The 18,928-nt window shown below is 51.3% G+C and overlaps 1 protein-coding gene across 1 annotated transcript in view; it reads left to right on the top strand.

Moving 5' to 3' along the window:
* Positions 1 to 957: 957 nt before the first annotated feature.
* The window catches only part of LOC306918486 (ral GTPase-activating protein subunit alpha-1-like), a gene marked incomplete at both ends in the record, with an annotated part of 53,554 nt that continues 35,583 nt past the window's right edge, over positions 958 to 18,928 (top strand). The window contains 5 exons of the mRNA XM_079531389.1: positions 958 to 1,026; positions 2,049 to 2,192; positions 3,859 to 4,042; positions 7,239 to 7,357; positions 11,723 to 11,842. Coding sequence (XP_079387515.1) covers positions 958 to 1,026; positions 2,049 to 2,192; positions 3,859 to 4,042; positions 7,239 to 7,357; positions 11,723 to 11,842 — 636 coding nt within the window. The remainder of the gene's footprint in view (positions 1,027 to 2,048; positions 2,193 to 3,858; positions 4,043 to 7,238; positions 7,358 to 11,722; positions 11,843 to 18,928) is intronic.

Here is an 18,928-nt window from a genome sequence, read left to right as displayed (position 1 = left end):
GAGGGTTAAAGGTTGAGCACCACTGACATAGAAACATGAGGGTTAAAGGTTGAGCACCACTGACATAGAAACATGAGGGTTAAAGGTTGAGCACCACTGACATAGAAACATGAGGGTTAAAGGTTGAGCACCACTGACATAGAAACATGAGGGTTAAAGGTTGAGCACCACTGACATAGAAACATAGGGTTTCATAAGGTCTAAATGGGTAACCATTATTTTTGTAATCTTTAGCTGTTGAAAGGTCGTGAAAACCTTTGTTCAAATCTTTGAATATCCAAGGTTTCACAGCTAACGTTAACTCAAATGTTTGCTTCTGAGGGGTCCCTGGAACAAAACATTTTGAGGTGGGGGTCCGCGGTCAAATACAGATATTTCTGGGGTCCTTGACCTGAAAAAGTTTGGGCACCACTGATACGTTTTTTTTCGGAAAACTGTTCTCATGACATCCTCAGCATACCCGGCAGTTTTGGGGGATCGTCTACTAAGTGGGAAAAAATACCCCCTACTTTCTGGCCTCGACAGCCCAAACATCCGAGCAAATACAGTCCTATCTGATTGCATTTCAACGTCTTTAAATTACGTCTAAGGGCCGATTCATACTATTATTTTACCGCTGTAGTGCCGGAATGATTTCGGCTCGTCAGAAATTTTCAGTAGCACCGAAGAGCCGACTTTAGGACGGTACCCGCCCCCCCAAACCTCAAATGACGTCACATTGTAGGCTCTACAGAGCTCTACAAGCTCTACAGAGCTCTACAAGCTCATAGCACGCCACCGAGTGGCGCGCTATGAGCTTGTAGATCTGCTATTTTTGAAATATCGTGAAAATGAGGCACACATCTTTGAATATATATTCTTTCAGAAGACTTTTCTTTTTTATTTCGACGTCAGGCCTAAATGGGTTAAACAAAATGATGTCATCTATTTTAAACAAAATGATGTCATCTATTTTAGATCCTGATCGCCACCATCACCGCCCTGCTGCCTTCCACTGAGTCATCACCTCATGAACTGGACAAGAGGGTAACACACACACACACACACACACACACACATGCACACACACACACACACACACACACACACACACACACACACACACACACATGCACACACGCACGTTACCAAATGGATCGCCTGTTTCAGCTTGACCGACATATCATTTTGAATTGTCATGCATGACACCTGCATGTTTAGTGCAGCAGTCCACGGTCTTATGGGCTGCCTCTTATGGGCTGTTATGGGCTGCCTCTTATGGGCTGCCTCTCATGGGCTGCCTCTTATGGGCTGCCTCTTATGGGCTGCCTCTTATGGGCTGCCTCTTATGGGCTGTTATGGGCTGCTTCTTATGGGCCTCCTCTTATGGGCTGCCTCTTATGGGCTGCCTCTTATGGGCTGCCTCTTATGGGCTGTTATGGGCTGCTTCTTATGGGCTGCCTCTTATGGGCTGCCTCTTATGGGCTGTTATGGGCTGCTTCTTATGGGCTGCCTCTTATGGGCTGCCTCTTATGGGCTGCCTCTTATGGGCTGCCTCTTATGGGCTGTTATGGGCTGCCTCTTATGGGCTGCCACTTATGGGCTGCCTCTTATGGGCTGCCACTTATGGGCTGCCTCTTATGGGCTGCCACTTATGGGCTGCCTCTTATGGGCTGCCTCTTATGGGCTGCCACTTATGGGCTGCCTCTTATGGGCTGCCACTTATGGGCTGCCTCTTATGGGCTGCCACTTATGGGCTGCCTCTTATGGGCTGCCTCGCAGCAAGGGAGGGTTATTTGAAAGCTAGCTTGCAGTCTGCAGATGGCTCCTTGACTCTCTCGCGGCCAGCCTTTTCAAAGATTATTTGACGCACACACACACACACACACACTCACAAACGTGTTTCTCTCACTATTATTCACTTCCTTGATTCCTCTTTTACTTCTTGAAAAGTTCTACTAAAGTCATATTTGTGTGTGTGCGTGCGTGCGTGCGTGCGTGCGTGCGTGCCTGCGTGCCTGCGTGCGTGTGCCTGTGTGCCTGCGTGCGTGTGCCTGTGTGCGTTCCAGCTGGTGGTGTCGTTGCTGCTGTGTCTCCTGGACTGGGTGATGGCTCTGCCTCCGCAGACCCTCCTCCAGCCTGCGACCATCCACCACCCTCCAGAGAGAGACCCGCCGGCCGCTCCCAAGACCCTGCTCAGCTGCATCTACAAGGTAAAGACCCTGTAGTTGCCTGGGCCGTGGCTCAGCGGTCCAGGCACCTTGGCTGGTAATCCAGCCTGGCAGTGTGCCGCGGGTTCGACTCCCGATCCCGACAGCCTTTACTGCATGTCCTTCCCCCCCCATCTCTCTCAGCTTGTGAGCTTGTAGATCGGCCGTGTTGTGAGCTTGTAGATCGGCCTTGTTGTGAGCTTGTAGATCGGCCTTGTTGTGAGCTTGTAGATCGGCCTTGTTGTGAGCTTGTAGATCGGCCGTGTTGTGAGCTTGTAGATCGGCCGTGTTGTGAGCTTGTAGATCGGCCTTGTTGTGAGCTTGTAGATCGGCCGTGTTGTGAGCTTGTAGATCGGCCGTGTTGTGAGCTTGTAGATCGGCCTTGTTGTGAGCTTGTAGATCGGCCTTGTTGTGAGCTTGTAGATCGGCCTTGTTGTGAGCTTGTAGATCGGCCTTGTTGTGAGCTTGTAGATCGGCCTTGTTGTGAGCTTGTAGATCGGCCTTGTTGTGAGCTTGTATCGGCAACATCGGCAATGTTCACAATTTTTCGTCCCAGCCAGGGACAGATTTCTCTTCTGGGTCACATTAGGGCTTTAACCCATTTTGGGCGGGAACTCTTTTGGTTTTAGCATTATGTTATGCTTTAGCTATTGAAAAATAGCAGATCTACAAGCTAGTAGCGCGCCACTGAGTGGCGCGCTACGAGCTTGTAGGTCTGCTATTTTTGAAAAATCAAAGAATGACTGACATAGAAACATAGCTTTTCCAGAAAACTGTCAGGATGTAGAAGACATTTTTAGAATCTGATCTCAGGTCAAAATGGGTTAAGCAACTAGTCGACTATTCAACTAGTCGACCTTGTTGGTACTACCTCCCTCCCTCTCTCTCTCTCCCTCCCTCCCTCCAGGTCCTCCATGGCTGTGTGTACGGAGCCCAGTCGTTAACCTCTCCCTCCCTCCCTCTCTCTCTCTACCTCCCTCCCTCTCCCTCCCTCCCTCCCTCCCTCCAGGTCCTCCATGGCTGTGCTTACGGAGCCCAGTCATTAACCCCTCCCTCCCTCCCTCCCTCCCTCCAGGTCCTCCATGGCTGTGCTTACGGAGCCCAGTCCTTAACCTCTCCCTCCCTCCCTCCCTCCAGGTCCTCCATGGCTGTGTGTACAGGGCCCAGTCGTTAACCCCTCCCTCCCTCCCTCCCTCCCTCCAGGTCCTCCATGGCTGTGCTTACGGAGCCCAGTCGTTAACCCCTCCCTCCCTCCCTCCCTCCCTCCCTCCCTCCAGGTCCTCCATGGCTGTGCTTACGGAGCCCAGTCGTTAACCTCTCCCTCCCTCCCTCCCTCCCTCCAGGTCCTCCATGGCTGTGTGTACAGGGCCCAGTCGTTAACCTCTCCCTCCCTCCCTCCCTCCCTCCAGGTCCTCCATGGCTGTGTGTACAGGGCCCAGTCCTTAACCTCTCCCTCCCTCCCTCCCTCCCTCCAGGTCCTCCATGGCTGTGTGTACAGGGCCCAGTCGTTAACCTCTCCCTCCCTCCCTCCCTCCCTCCAGGTCCTCCATGGCTGTGCTTACGGAGCCCAGTCATTAACCTCTCCCTCCCTCCCTCCCTCCAGGTCCTCCATGGCTGTGCTTACGGAGCCCAGTCCTTAACCTCTCTCTCCCTCCCTCCCTCCCTCCAGGTCCTCCATGGCTGTGTGTATGGAGCCCAGTCGTTCAGCAACCCAAAGTACTCCCCACTGCAGCTGACGGACCTGCAGAGTCCAGACTACGACCCCTACCTCCTCCTGGAGGGCCTCAGGGAGCCCGAGCCTCTCCACAGCCCCGAGTCGGAGCGCTCCTCCAAGCTGCAGCCCGTCACTGAAGGTAGGCTCCCTCCACAGCTCCTGTCATACCCATCTGAGCCACGGACCACCGGGGGGGGGTGGGTCACTGGAACAACATATCTGGACGTATGAAACATATGATATTTCACATATGTTAAATACAGCTTATAAACCAGGTATAATATATTTTGACCAGAGAGAAAGAGGGAGAAATTCCACAAGTCATTTTTCCCAGCAGACTACTCTGCTACACGCACAGTCGCACACATAGGGAAAATGCGTGCGTGCGTGCGTGCATTGCGTGCGTGCGGTGCATTGCGTGCGTGCGTGCGTGCGTGCGTGCGTGTGTGCGTGCGGTGCAGTGCGTGCGTGCGTGCGTGCGTGCGTGCGTGCGTGCGTGCGTGCGTGCGTGCGTGCGTGTGTGCGTGCGGTGCAGTGCGTGCATTGCGTGCATTGCGTGCGTGCGTGTGTGCGTGCGGTGCAGTGCGTGCATTGCGTGCATTGCGTGCGTGCGTGCGTGCGTGCGGTGCAGTGCGTGCATTGCGTGCATTGTGTGCGTGCGTGCGTGCGTGCGGTGCAGTGCGTGCATTGCGTGCGTGCGTGCGTGCGTGCGGTGCAGTGCGTGCGTGCGTGGTGCTTCCCACTGAGGTGGGACTGCAGGACAGCTGGTGGTTTAGTATCCTAATGACTGGAGCGTCCTCACACACCACGCTCTCATCTTATCTCCTCCACCACCGGGACCTCGAAGGCTGATGGACCCACAAACCAGAGAGAGAGAGAGAGAGACACAGGGAGGGAGGGAGGGAGGGAGGGAGAGAGAGAGAGAGAGAGAGAGAGACACAGGGAGGGAGGGAGGGAGGGAGGGAGAGAGAGAGAGAGAGAGAGAGAGAGAGAGACACAGGGAGGGAGGGAGGGAGGGAGGGAGGGAGGGAGAGAGAGAGAGAGAGAGAGACACAGGGAGGGAGGGAGGGAGGGAGTGAGAGAGGGAGGGAGGGAGAGAAGGAGAGAGGGAGAGAGGGAGAGAGAGAGAGAGAGAGAGAGAGAGAGAGAGAGAGAGACAGAGAGACAGAGAGACAGAGAGACAGAGAGAGAGAGAGAGAGAGATCTCTTGAGGTTCCTCCAGTTGTGGAGAATGTCAATGCATGTCTGCAGTGTGCTCACAGTCCTGTCGTCAATAAAGTGTGTGTGTGTGGCCGCGTCCCCTGTGTGTGTGTGTGTGTGTGGCCGCGTCCCCTGTGTGTGTGTGTGTGTGTGCGCGGATGTTGATTGGACAGAACACGGCAGCAGCTCAGTGAGTGTGATGGCATCGGATTCTGCTCTGCAGGGGGCCAGCTATGTACATCCATGTGTGTGTTTGAGTACGTGTGTGGGTGCGTGCATGTGTTTGAGTACGTGTGTGTGTGTCCCTCTATCTGTGTAATGCACCAGTTTTTGTTCAGAATCCTGTATATTTGCACATATTGAGAGCTTTTCTCTGTTTTGATGTGCGTGCGTGCGTGCGCGCGTGCGTGCGTGCGTGCGTGCGTGCGTGCGTGCGTGCGCAATGCATGTGTAAGAATACAGAGAAAACTCAGCACACACACAAACTGCTTACTTACTCTCTCAAACACGGCAAGGAGCTCTTCTTTTTTTAAGATTTATTTTCATTCCTTTATTAATTGGACAGTAGGCTGACAGGAAATGGGGAGAGAGACGCAGCGAAGGTCGTCGCGATCGGGATTCGAACCCACGGCACGCTGTCGGTCTGGTGATGGACAGGAGGGTCCATTTGGTTTCATGTTACGCTCTCAAGAGTTAAATTATTGTTAAACATCTGGCATTACTACATTTACAAGAGGTCTACACAATTTGTGAATGTATACAAGAATTGCTATTTTGATCGACGTTTGCCAATCACCGAAGACTGCCGTCTTTGACAACGCCCATCCCATAAACTGCTGCCGTGGGGAGGGTTTTAATTCAGTCTGAGTGTCAGGCTAGAGTAGACCCCTCACTACGGGGGAGGGGAGGGGAGGGCGTTCAGTCTGAGTGCCAGGCTAGAGTAGACCCCTCACTACGGGGGAGGGGAGGGGAGGGCTTTCAGTCTGAGTGCCAGGCTAGAGTAGACCCCTCACTACGGGGGAGGGAGGGGAGGGCTTTAATTCAGTCTGAGTGTCAGGCTAGAGTAGACCCCTCACTACGGGGGAGGGGAGGGGAGGGCGTTCAGTCTGAGTGTCAGGCTAGAGTAGACCCCTCACTACGGGGGAGGGGAGGGGAGGGCGTTCAGTCTGAGTGTCAGGCTAGAGTAGACCCCTCACTACGGGGGAGGGGAGGGGAGGGGAGGGCGTTCAGTCTGAGTGCCAGGCTAGAGTAGACCCCTCACTACGGGGGAGGGGAGGGGAGGGCTTTCAGTCTGAGTGCCAGGCTAGAGTAGACCCCTCACTACGGGGGAGGGGAGGGGAGGGCTTTAATTCAGTCTGAGTGTCAGGCTAGAGTAGACCCCTCACTACGGGGGAGGGGAGGGCTTTCAGTCTGAGTGCCAGGCTAGAGTAGACCCCTCACTACGGGGGAGGGGAGGGGAGGGGAGGGGAGGGGAGGGGAGGGGGGGGGCTTTCAGTCTGAATAATGAAGTGAAACGAAATGAAAAATTCAGACTGAGTGTCAGGCTAGAGTAGACCCCTCACTACGGGGGAGGGGAGGGGAGGGCGTTCAGTCTGAGTGTCAGGCTAGAGTAGACCCCTCACTACGGGGGAGGGGAGGGGAGGGCGTTCAGTCTGAGTGTCAGGCTAGTTCCGTGGCTCAAATGCAGAATAAATAAATAATGTACCTTGATATGAAACCACTGTTAACCCATTTTGACCTGGGAACGATTCTACAAATGGCTTCTAAATCCTGACAGTTTTCTGAAAAACACCCATGTTTCTATTTCAGTGGTTCTCAAACATTTTCATGTCAAGGACCCCCAAAAATATATGTAATTGGCCGCCGACCCCCATCTGAAAATATGTTGTTCCAGGGACCCCCTCCCCACCCAGAAGCAAAGATTTGAGTGAAAAACGTTCGCTCTGAAAGAATATATATTCAAAGATTCGCAAAAATAGCAGACCTACAACGAGTGCCGCACTACGAGCTTGTAGATCTGCTCAATAGCCAAAGTATAACGTAACAGGGGCTCATCCTGGTGGTTTTGTGAATTGTGTCTGTGTCCTGTCTGAACACCTCTCTCTCTCTCTCTCCACCCCCCCCCCCCCCCGTAGTGCGTAATCGTATCCAGCAGGGTCTGGTCTCCATAGCAGCCAGGACGGTCATCACCCACCTGGTCAACCACCTGGGACACTACCCCATGTCTGGAGGTCCTGCCATGCTCACTAGCCAGGTACGGTCATCACCCACCTGGTCAACCACCTGGGACACTACCCCATGTCTGGACGTCCTGCCATGCTCACTAGCCAGGTACGGTCATCACCCACCTGGTCAACCACCTGGGACACTACCCCATGTCTGGAGGTCCTGCCATGCTCACTAGCCAGGTACGGTCATCACCCACCTGGTCAACCACCTGGGACACTACCCCATGTCTGGAGGTCCTGCCATGCTCACTAGCCAGGTACGGTCATCACCCACCTGGTCAACCACCTGGGACACTACCCCATGTCTGGAGGTCCTGCCATGCTCACTAGCCAGGTACGGTCATCACCCACCTGGTCAACCACCTGGGACACTACCCCATGTCTGGAGGTCCTGCCATGCTCACTAGCCAGGTACGGTCATCACCCACCTGGTCAACCACCTGGGACACTACCCCATGTCTGGAGGTCCTGCCATGCTCACTAGCCAGGTACGGTCATCACCCACCTGGTCAACCACCTGGGACACTACCCCATGTCTGGAGGTCCTGCCATGCTCACTAGCCAGGTACGGTCATCACCCACCTGGTCAACCACCTGGGACACTACCCCATGTCTGGAGGTCCTGCCATGCTCACTAGCCAGGTACGGTACGGGAACACTTCTTCCTCCATCCATCCTTCAGCTCAATAACCGATACCCGAAGAAATCCGATGACAATCTTATCGAGTACCCGTTATCAATAAGCTTTGGGCTTATCGAGTACGCGGTATCAATAAGCTTTGGGCTTATTGAGTACCCGGTATCAATAAGCTTTGGGCTTATCGAGTACCCGGTATCAATAAGCTTTGGGCTTATCGAGTACCCGTTATCAATAAGCTTTGGGCTTATCGAGTACCCGTTATCAATAAGCTTTGGGCTTATCGAGTACCCGTTATCAATAAGCTTTGGGCTTATCGAGTACCCGTTATCAATAAGCTTTGTGCTTATCGAGTACCCGTTATCAATAAGCTTTGGGCTTATCGAGTACCCGTTATCAATAAGCTTTGGGCTTATCGAGTACCCGTTATCAATAAGCTTTGGGCTTATCGAGTACCCGTTATCAATAAGCTTTGGGCTTATCGAGTACCCGTTATCAATAAGCTTTGGGCTTATCGAGTACCCGTTATCAATAAGCTTTGGGCTTATCGAGTACCCGTTATCAATAAGCTTTGGGCTTATCGAGTACCCGTTATCAATAAGCTTTGGGCTTATCGAGTACCCGTTATCAATAAGCTTTGGGCTTATCCAGTACCCGGTATCAATAAGCTTTGGGCTTATCGAGTACCCGTTATCAATAAGCTTTGGGCTTATCCAGTACCCGTTATCAATAAGCTTTGGGCTTATCCAGTACCCGGTATCAATAAGCTTTGTGCTTATTGAGTACCCGTTATCAATAAGCTTTGGGCTTATCGAGTACCCGTTATCAATAAGCTTTGGGCTTATCCAGTACCCGTTATCAATAAGCTTTGGGCTTATCCAGTACCCGTTATCAATAAGCTTTGGGCTTATCGAGTACCCGTTATCAATAAGCTTTGTGCTTATCGAGTACCCGTTATCAATAAGCTTTGGGCTTATCGAGTACCCGTTATCAATAAGCTTTGGGCTTATTGAGTACCCGTTATCAATAAGCTTTGGGCTTATTGAGTACCCGGTATCAATAAGCTTTGGGCTTATCGAGTACCCGTTATCAATAAGCTTTGGGCTTATCGAGTACCCGTTATCAATAAGCTTTGGGCTTATCGAGTACCCGTTATCAATAAGCTTTGGGCTTATCGAGTACCCGTTATCAATAAGCTTTGGGCTTATCGAGTACCCGTTATCAATAAGCTTTGGGCTTATCGAGTACCCGGTATCAATAAGCTTTGGGCTTATCGAGTACCCGTTATCAATAAGCTTTGGGCTTATCCAGTACCCGGTATCAATAAGCTTTGGGCTTATCGAGTACCCGTTATCAATAAGCTTTGGGCTTATCAAGCCTGTTATGGAGCATTGCGGTCAAACAATAAACAATCAAGACAAGAGGAGATCAAGAAATAAATGTAATCATGCTGGCACAAACATGCGGCGTGTTATTTCTTGATAATGACAGAAATAACTAGTGATAATTCCGTTACTGACCAATTGGTATCTAGCGTTCAACCAAGCCGTGTAATAAAAAATGGATGGAAGTGATCACTGAGGGTTTTAATGTGAACAATTTACAATTTAGGCATTTAGCAGATGCTCTTAACCCATTTTGACCTGTGATCAGATTCTATAAATGTCTTCTACATCCTGACAGTTTTCTGAAAAAGCTATGTTTCTATGTCAGTCGTTCTTCGATTTTTCAAAAATAGCAGACCTACAAGCTCACAGCGCGCCACTCGGTGGCGCGCTACGAGCTTGTAGATCTGCTATTTTTCAATAGCTAAAGCATAACATAATGCTAACACCAAAAGGGGTTCCCGCCCAAAATGGGTTAATCCAGAGCGATTTACATTAAAGGAGCATTCAGTGATTTGGGTGATTTGGAAAAAAAGCCCGGTCCACCCGGTAACAAGATGTGCACATGCACACGCTCTACAGTGGGGGAAGTACAACAGACCAACAGCACATGCACCAAGGCCCGCCCCACTCGATCATGATTGGAGGAAGGCCCCTCTCATCCTGATTGGATGAAGGCTTTGCCACCCAAAGCCCAAACCGAAACTAGGGTTTTTTGACCCCAGGGGTTAACTGGGGACAGGGAGGAACTCCTTATATGGTCAGCACACTTTATAGTAGGGAGGATTATCCAAAAAATAAGAAAAAATAAGTGATATTTGAATTAAGTGAAATCACTGAATATACCTTTAAGCAAGAACAAAGAATAAAGCATGGCAATACATCAAATACATACCAAGTAGTTATCATGAATCATACGTAAGATAAGAGCGTAACAGTGGAACATCTATATAATGAAACTATGCATATTATATATACTATACAGTGCTATGTTTACATAAAGTGAGTCTACATAAACTGCTCTCTAAGTCAGGGGTTCTCAACCCGTGGGTCGCGAGTCGCGACCCCTCGGGGGGTCGCCAAATTATTTTAGGGGGTCCCCCAAATTATTTTTTAAAATTTTATTTTCACGATTTTTCAAAAATAGCAGACCTACAAGCTCGTAGCGCGCCACTCGGTGGCGCGCTATGAGCTTGTAGATCTGCTATTTTTCAATAGCTAAATTATAACAATGCTTAAAACATCAAAAGGGGTTCCCGCCCAAAATGGTTTAAGGTTATTGTAGCAGTCAATTTATATTGGGGGTCGGGAGGGGGCGGGGCGGGGGTCCCGAGACATTGCCAAAGCATTTCCGGGGGTCCCCGGCCAAAAAGGTTGAGAACCCCTGATATATACTATACAGTGCTATGTTTACATAAAGTGAGTCTACATAAACTGCTCTCTAAGTCTACATAAAAATGCTATCTAAGATAGATACGTTGAGTCTTTTCATAGGCCTGTAGGAGGCTGATGCTAGGTCAAGTACTATGGCAAGTCTACGGGCTAAGATGGAGTCTGAAGAGGTGGGTTTTCAGACTGCCGCGGAAGATTGAGAGTGAGGCTGCAGTTCTGATTGTATAGTGGGAAGTTCATTCCATAGTTTTGGAGCCAGAAGGGAGAAGAGTTTGGGACGTGTGGAGCGTTGTCCCGGTGTTTTTAGGGAGGCTACTTCCAGCTTCCCCGCGTTGGCTGATCTGAGTGCGCGGGAGGGTTTGTAGGGTGCGATCAGACTTGCAAGATATGGCGGTGCCGTACCTTTGGTTGCTTTGAATGCCAGCATCAGAGTTTTGTATTCTGTGCGGGCAGCGACCGGGAGCCAATGGAGGGAGCGGAGAAGGGGAGTGACATGTGATAACTTTGGTTGGTTGAAGACCAAGCGAGCTGCGGCATTTTGGATCAGTTGGAGAGGCTTAAGTGCACATGCCGGTAGGAACAGTAAGGAGGGAGTTACAATAGTCAAGTTTTGACAAGACTGTTGTCTGCATTAGGAGCTGGGCTGACTCCTGGGTGAGGAACGGTCTAATTCGTCGTATGTTGTAGAGTGTAAACCTACAGGATCGAGTGACAGCTGTGATGTGTGTTTTGAACGAGAGCTGACTGTCCAGGACAACACCAAGGTTCCTGGCTGTCGGGACAGACGTTACCAGGGCGTCGTCTACGGAGATAGTTGGCTCCTGCATAGGGCATATTACCTTTGAGAGCTGTTAACGTCATAGTGCATCTACAGCATTATTAATACCAAAGTGGGAGGATGAGTGTGTACGTACAGTACATGTGGTCCATGTTAATCGCTCCTCACGCTCCTCCCTACTGTTTGTCTCCCCCTGCAGGTGTGTGAGAACCAGGACAACCCGTACTGTGAGAGCAGCGACCTGGGACCAGAACTCTTCCACTCCCCCAACCTCCAGTTCCTGGTCCTCAACGGCTCCACGCTGCTCACCGTGCTGCAGGTACGAGAGAGGACCACTCTATAGTTCCACACTCACTCCAGAGGGCCACTATATAGTTCCACACTCACTCCAGAGGGCCACTATATAGTTCCACACTCACTCCAGAGGGCCACTATAGTTCCACACTCACTCCAGAGGGCCACTATAGTTCCACACTCACTCCAGAGGACCACTATAGTTCCACACTCACTCCAGAGGACCACTCTATAGTTCCACTCTCACTCCAGAGGGCCACTATATTTCCACACTCACTCCAGAGGGCCACTATAGTTCCACACTCACTCCAGAGGGCCACTATAGTTCCACACTCACTCCAGAGGACCACTCTATAGTTCCACTCTCACTCCAGAGGGCCACTATATTTCCACACTCACTCCAGAGGGCCACTATATAGTTCCACACTCACTCCAGAGGACCACTCTATAGTTCCACACTCACTCCAGAGAGCCACTATATAGTTCCACACTCACTCCAGAGGGCCACTATATAGTTCCACACTCACTCCAGTGGGCCACTATAGTTCCACACTCACTCCAGAGGACCACTATAGTTCCACACTCACTCCAGAGGGCCACTATAGTTCCACACTCACTCCAGAGGGCCACTATAGTTCCACACTCACTCCAGAGGACCACTATAGTTCCACACTCACTCCAGAGGACCACTCTATAGTTCCACTCTCACTCCAGAGGGCCACTATATTTCCACACTCACTCCAGAGGGCCACTATAGTTCCACACTCACTCCAGAGGGCCGCTATATAGTTCCACACTCACTCCAGAGGGCCACTATAGTTCCACACTCACTCCAGAGGGCCACTATAGTTCCACACTCACTCCAGAGGGCCACTATATAGTTCCACACTCACTCCAGAGGGCCACTATATAGTTCCACACTCACTCCAGAGGGCCACTATATAGTTCCACACTCACTCCAGAGGACCACTATATAGTTCCACACTCACTCCAGAGGACCACTATAGTTCCACACTCACTCCAGAGGACCACTCTATAGTGCCTTTCAAATGCCTCTAATTATAGTTATGTTAACTTTAAGGAGATTATCTATTATTAGAAGTGTTTGTGTCCTCTCCTCCCCTCAGATCAGTGTTTGTGTCCTCTCCTCCCCTCAGATCCTCAGTGTTTGTGTCCTCTCCTCCCCTCAGATCAGTGTTTGTGTCCTCTCCTCCCCTCAGATCCTCAGTGTTTGTGTCCTCTCCTCCCCTCAGATCAGTGTTTGTGTCCTCTCCTCTCCTCAGATCCTCAGTGTTTGTGTCCTCTCCTCCCCTCAGATCCTCAGTGTTTGTGTCCTCTCCTCCCCTCAGTGTTTGTGTCCTCTCCTCTCCTCTCCTCCCCTCAGATCAGTGTTTGTGTCCTCTCCTCCCCTCAGATCAGTGTTTGTGTCCTCTCCTCCCCTCAGATCAGTGTTTGTGTCCTCTCCTCCCCTCAGATCAGTGTTTGTGTCCTCTCCTCCCTCAGATCAGTGTTTGTGTCCTCTCCTCCCCTCAGATCAGTGTTTGTGTCCTCTCCTCTCCTCTCCTCCCCTCAGATCAGTGTTTGTGTCCTCTCCTCTCCTCAGATCAGTGTTTGTGTCCTCTCCTCCCCTCAGATCAGTGTTTGTGTCCTCTCCTCCCCTCAGATCAGTGTTTGTGTCCTCTCCTCCCTCAGATCAGTGTTTGTGTCCTCTCCTCCCCTCAGATCAGTGTTTGTGTCCTCTCCTCCCCTCAGATCAGTGTTTGTGTCCTCTCCTCCCCTCAGATCAGTGTTTGTGTCCTCTCCTCCCTCAGATCAGTGTTTGTGTCCTCTCCTCCCCTCAGATCAGTGTTTGTGTCCTCTCCCCTCAGATCAGTGTTTGTGTCCTCTCCTCCCCTCAGATCTCAGATCAGTGTTTGTGTCCTCTCCTCCCCTCAGATCTCAGATCAGTGTTTGTGTCCTCTCCTCTCCTCAGATCAGTGTTTGTGTCCTCTCCTCCCCTCAGATCAGTGTTTGTGTCCTCTCCTCCCCTCAGATCCTCAGTGTTTGTGTCCTCTCCTCTCCTCAGATCAGTGTTTGTGTCCTCTCCTCCCCTCAGATCAGTGTTTGTGTCCTCTCCTCTCCTCAGATCAGTGTTTGTGTCCTCTCCTCCCCTCAGATCAGTGTTTGTGTCCTCTCCTCCCCTCAGATCAGTGTTTGTGTCCTCTCCTCCCCTCAGATCAGTGTTTGTGTCCTCTCCTCCCCTCAGATCAGTGTTTGTGTCCTCTCCTCCCTCAGATCCTCAGTGTTTGTGTCCTCTCCTCCCCTCAGATCAGTGTTTGTGTCCTCTCCTCTCCTCAGATCAGTGTTTGTGTCCTCTCCTCCCCTCAGATCAGTGTTTGTGTCCTCTCCTCTCCTCAGATCAGTGTTTGTGTCCTCTCCTCAGATCAGTGTTTGTGTCCTCTCCTCCCCTCAGATCAGTGTTTGTGTCCTCTCCTCAGATCAGTGTTTGTGTCCTCTCCTCAGATCAGTGTTTGTGTCCTCTCCTCCCCTCAGATCCTCAGTGTTTGTGTCCTCTCCTCCCCTCAGATCAGTGTTTGTGTCCTCTCCTCCCCTCAGATCCTCAGTGTTTGTGTCCTCTCCTCCCCTCAGATCAGTGTTTGTGTCCTCTCCTCTCCTCAGATCAGTGTTTGTGTCCTCTCCTCCCCTCAGATCAGTGTTTGTGTCCTCTCCTCCCCTCAGATCAGTGTTTGTGTCCTCTCCTCCCCTCAGATCAGTGTTTGTGTCCTCTCCTCCCCTCAGATCAGTGTTTGTGTCCTCTCCTCTCCTCAGATCAGTGTTTGTGTCCTCTCCTCTCCTCAGATCCTCAGTGTTTGTGTCCTCTCCTCTCCTCAGATCCTCAGTGTTTGTGTCCTCTCCTCCCCTCAGATCAGTGTTTGTGTCCTCTCCTCTCCTCAGATCAGTGTTTGTGTCCTCTCCTCCCCTCAGATCAGTGTTTGTGTCCTCTCCTCCCCTCAGATCAGTGTTTGTGTCCTCTCCTCCCCTCAGATCAGTGTTTGTGTCCTCTCCTCCCCTCAGATCTCAGATCAGTGTTTGTGTCCTCTCCTCTCCTCAGATCAGTGTTTGTGTCCTCTCCTCCCCTCAGATCCTCAGTGTTTGTGTCCTCTCCTCCCCTCAGATCCTCAGTGTTTGTGTCCTCTCCTCCCCTCAGATCCTCAGTGTTTGTGTCCTCTCCTCCCCTCAGATCCTCAGTGTTTGTGTCCTCTCCTCCCCTCAGATCTCAGATCAGTGTTTGTGTCCTCTCCTCTCCTCGGATCAGTGTTTGTGTCCTCTCCTCTCCTCAGATCCTCAGTGTTTGTGTCCTCTCCTCCCCTCAGATCCTCAGTGTTTGTGTCCTCTCCTCCCCTCAGATCCTCAGTGTTTGTGTCCTCTCCTCCCCTCAGATCCTCAGTGTTTGTGTCCTCTCCTCTCCTCAGATCAGTGTTTGTGTCCTCTCCTCTCCTCAGATCAGTGTTTGTGTCCTCTCCTCCCCTCAGATCCTCAGTGTTTGTGTCCTCTCCTCTCCTCAGATCAGTGTTTGTGTCCTCTCCTCCCCTCAGATCAGTGTTTGTGTCCTCTCCTCCCCTCAGATCCTCAGTGTTTGTGTCCTCTCCTCCCCTCAGATCAGTGTTTGTGTCCTCTCCTCCCCTCAGATCAGTGTTTGTGTCCTCTCCTCCCCTCAGATCAGTGTTTGTGTCCTCTCCTCTCCTCAGATCAGTGTTTGTGTCCTCTCCTCCCCTCAGATCTCAGATCAGTGTTTGTGTCCTCTCCTCTCCTCAGATCAGTGTTTGTGTCCTCTCCTCCCCTCAGATCAGTGTTTGTGTCCTCTCCTCTCCTCAGATCAGTGTTTGTGTCCTCTCCTCTCCTCCCCTCAGTGTTTGTGTCCTCTCCTCCCCTCAGATCAGTGTTTGTGTCCTCTCCTCTCCTCAGATCAGTGTTTGTGTCCTCTCCTCCCCTCAGATCAGTGTTTGTGTCCTCTCCTCCCCTCAGATCAGTGTTTGTGTCCTCTCCTCTCCTCAGATCAGTGTTTGTGTCCTCTCCTCCCCTCAGATCAGTGTTTGTGTCCTCTCCTCTCCTCAGATCAGTGTTTGTGTCCTCTCCTCCCCTCAGATCAGTGTTTGTGTCCTCTCCTCCCCTCAGATCAGTGTTTGTGTCCTCTCCTCCCCTCAGATCAGTGTTTGTGTCCTCTCCTCCCCTCAGATCAGTGTTTGTGTCCTCTCCTCCCTCAGATCAGTGTTTGTGTCCTCTCCTCTCCTCAGATCAGTGTTTGTGTCCTCTCCTCCCCTCAGATCAGTGTTTGTGTCCTCTCCTCCCCTCAGATCAGTGTTTGTGTCCTCTCCTCCCCTCAGATCAGTGTTTGTGTCCTCTCCTCCCCTCAGATCAGTGTTTGTGTCCTCTCCTCCCTCAGATCCTCAGTGTTTGTGTCCTCTCCTCCCCTCAGATCAGTGTTTGTGTCCTCTCCTCTCCTCAGATCAGTGTTTGTGTCCTCTCCTCCCCTCAGATCAGTGTTTGTGTCCTCTCCTCCCCTCAGATCAGTGTTTGTGTCCTCTCCTCCCCTCAGATCAGTGTTTGTGTCCTCTCCTCAGATCAGTGTTTGTGTCCTCTCCTCAGATCAGTGTTTGTGTCCTCTCCTCCCCTCAGATCAGTGTTTGTGTCCTCTCCTCTCCTCAGATCCTCAGTGTTTGTGTCCTCTCCTCTCCTCAGATCAGTGTTTGTGTCCTCTCCTCCCCTCAGATCAGTGTTTGTGTCCTCTCCTCCCCTCAGATCAGTGTTTGTGTCCTCTCCTCCCCTCAGATCAGTGTTTGTGTCCTCTCCTCAGATCAGTGTTTGTGTCCTCTCCTCAGATCAGTGTTTGTGTCCTCTCCTCCCCTCAGATCAGTGTTTGTGTCCTCTCCTCCCCTCAGATCAGTGTTTGTGTCCTCTCCTCCCCTCAGATCAGTGTTTGTGTCCTCTCCTCAGATCAGTGTTTGTGTCCTCTCCTCCCCTCAGATCAGTGTTTGTGTCCTCTCCTCAGATCAGTGTTTGTGTCCTCTCCTCAGATCAGTGTTTGTGTCCTCTCCTCAGATCAGTGTTTGTGTCCTCTCCTCCCCTCAGATCAGTGTTTGTGTCCTCTCCTCTCCTCAGATCAGTGTTTGTGTCCTCTCCTCCCCTCAGATCAGTGTTTGTGTCCTCTCCTCTCCTCAGATCAGTGTTTGTGTCCTCTCCTCCCCTCAGATCAGTGTTTGTGTCCTCTCCTCTCCTCAGATCAGTGTTTGTGTCCTCTCCTCCCCTCAGATCAGTGTTTGTGTCCTCTCCTCAGATCAGTGTTTGTGTCCTCTCCTCCCCTCAGATCAGTGTTTGTGTCCTCTCCTCCCCTCAGATCAGTGTTTGTGTCCTCTCCTCCCCTCAGATCAGTGTTTGTGTCCTCTCCTCCCCTCAGATCAGTGTTTGTGTCCTCTCCTCAGATCAGTGTTTGTGTCCTCTCCTCCCCTCAGATCAGTGTTTGTGTCCTCTCCTCCCCTCAGATCAGTGTTTGTGTCCTCTCCTCAGATCAGTGTTTGTGTCCTCTCCTCAGATCAGTGTTTGTGTCCTCTCCTCCCCTCAGATCAGTGTTTGTGTCCTCTCCTCAGATCAGTGTTTGTGTCCTCTCCTCAGATCAGTGTTTGTGTCCTCTCCTCCCCTCAGATCCTCAGTGTTTGTGTCCTCTCCTCCCCTCAGATCAGTGTTTGTGTCCTCTCCTCCCCTCAGATCCTCAGTGTTTGTGTCCTCTCCTCCCCTCAGATCAGTGTTTGTGTCCTCTCCTCTCCTCAGATCAGTGTTTGTGTCCTCTCCTCTCCTCAGATCAGTGTTTGTGTCCTCTCCTCTCCTCAGATCAGTGTTTGTGTCCTCTCCTCCCCTCAGATCCTCAGTGTTTGTGTCCTCTCCTCTCCTCAGATCAGTGTTTGTGTCCTCTCCTCTCCTCAGATCAGTGTTTGTGTCCTCTCCTCTCCTCAGATCAGTGTTTGTGTCCTCTCCTCCCCTCAGATCAGTGTTTGTGTCCTCTCCTCTCCTCAGATCAGTGTTTGTGTCCTCTCCTCCCCTCAGATCAGTGTTTGTGTCCTCTCCTCCCCTCAGATCAGTGTTTGTGTCCTCTCCTCCCCTCAGATCAGTGTTTGTGTCCTCTCCTCTCCTCAGATCAGTGTTTGTGTCCTCTCCTCCCCTCAGATCAGTGTTTGTGTCCTCTCCTCTCCTCAGATCAGTGTTTGTGTCCTCTCCTCTCCTCAGATCAGTGTTTGTGTCCTCTCCTCCCCTCAGATCAGTGTTTGTGTCCTCTCCTCCCCTCAGATCAGTGTTTGTGTCCTCTCCTCCCCTCAGATCAGTGTTTGTGTCCTCTCCTCCCCTCAGATCAGTGTTTGTGTCCTCTCCTCCCCTCAGATCAGTGTTTGTGTCCTCTCCTCTCCTCAGATCAGTGTTTGTGTCCTCTCCTCCCCTCAGATCAGTGTTTGTGTCCTCTCCTCCCCTCAGATCCTCAGTGTTTGTGTCCTCTCCTCTCCTCAGATCAGTGTTTGTGTCCTCTCCTCTCCTCAGATCAGTGTTTGTGTCCTCTCCTCTCCTCAGATCAGTGTTTGTGTCCTCTCCTCTCCTCAGATCAGTGTTTGTGTCCTCTCCTCCCCTCAGATCAGTGTTTGTGTCCTCTCCTCTCCTCAGATCAGTGTTTGTGTCCTCTCCTCCCCTCAGATCAGTGTTTGTGTCCTCTCCTCTCCTCAGATCAGTGTTTGTGTCCTCTCCTCCCCTCAGATCAGTGTTTGTGTCCTCTCCTCCCCTCAGATCAGTGTTTGTGTCCTCTCCTCCCCTCAGATCAGTGTTTGTGTCCTCTCCTCTCCTCAGATCAGTGTTTGTGTCCTCTCCTCTCCTCAGATCAGTGTTTGTGTCCTCTCCTCTCCTCAGATCCTCAGTGTTTGTGTCCTCTCCTCTCCTCAGATCAGTGTTTGTGTCCTCTCCTCCCCTCAGATCAGTGTTTGTGTCCTCTCCTCTCCTCAGATCAGTGTTTGTGTCCTCTCCTCTCCTCAGATCAGTGTTTGTGTCCTCTCCTCTCCTCAGATCAGTGTTTGTGTCCTCTCCTCTCCTCAGATCAGTG

This window comes from Electrona antarctica (assembly GCF_951216825.1).
Source record: "Electrona antarctica genome assembly, contig: scaffold_666, whole genome shotgun sequence".
Taxonomy (NCBI): Eukaryota; Metazoa; Chordata; class Actinopteri; order Myctophiformes; family Myctophidae; genus Electrona; species Electrona antarctica.
Note: the sequence above shows the minus strand (reverse complement) of the source record. Positions and strands in the feature narration are given on the sequence as shown.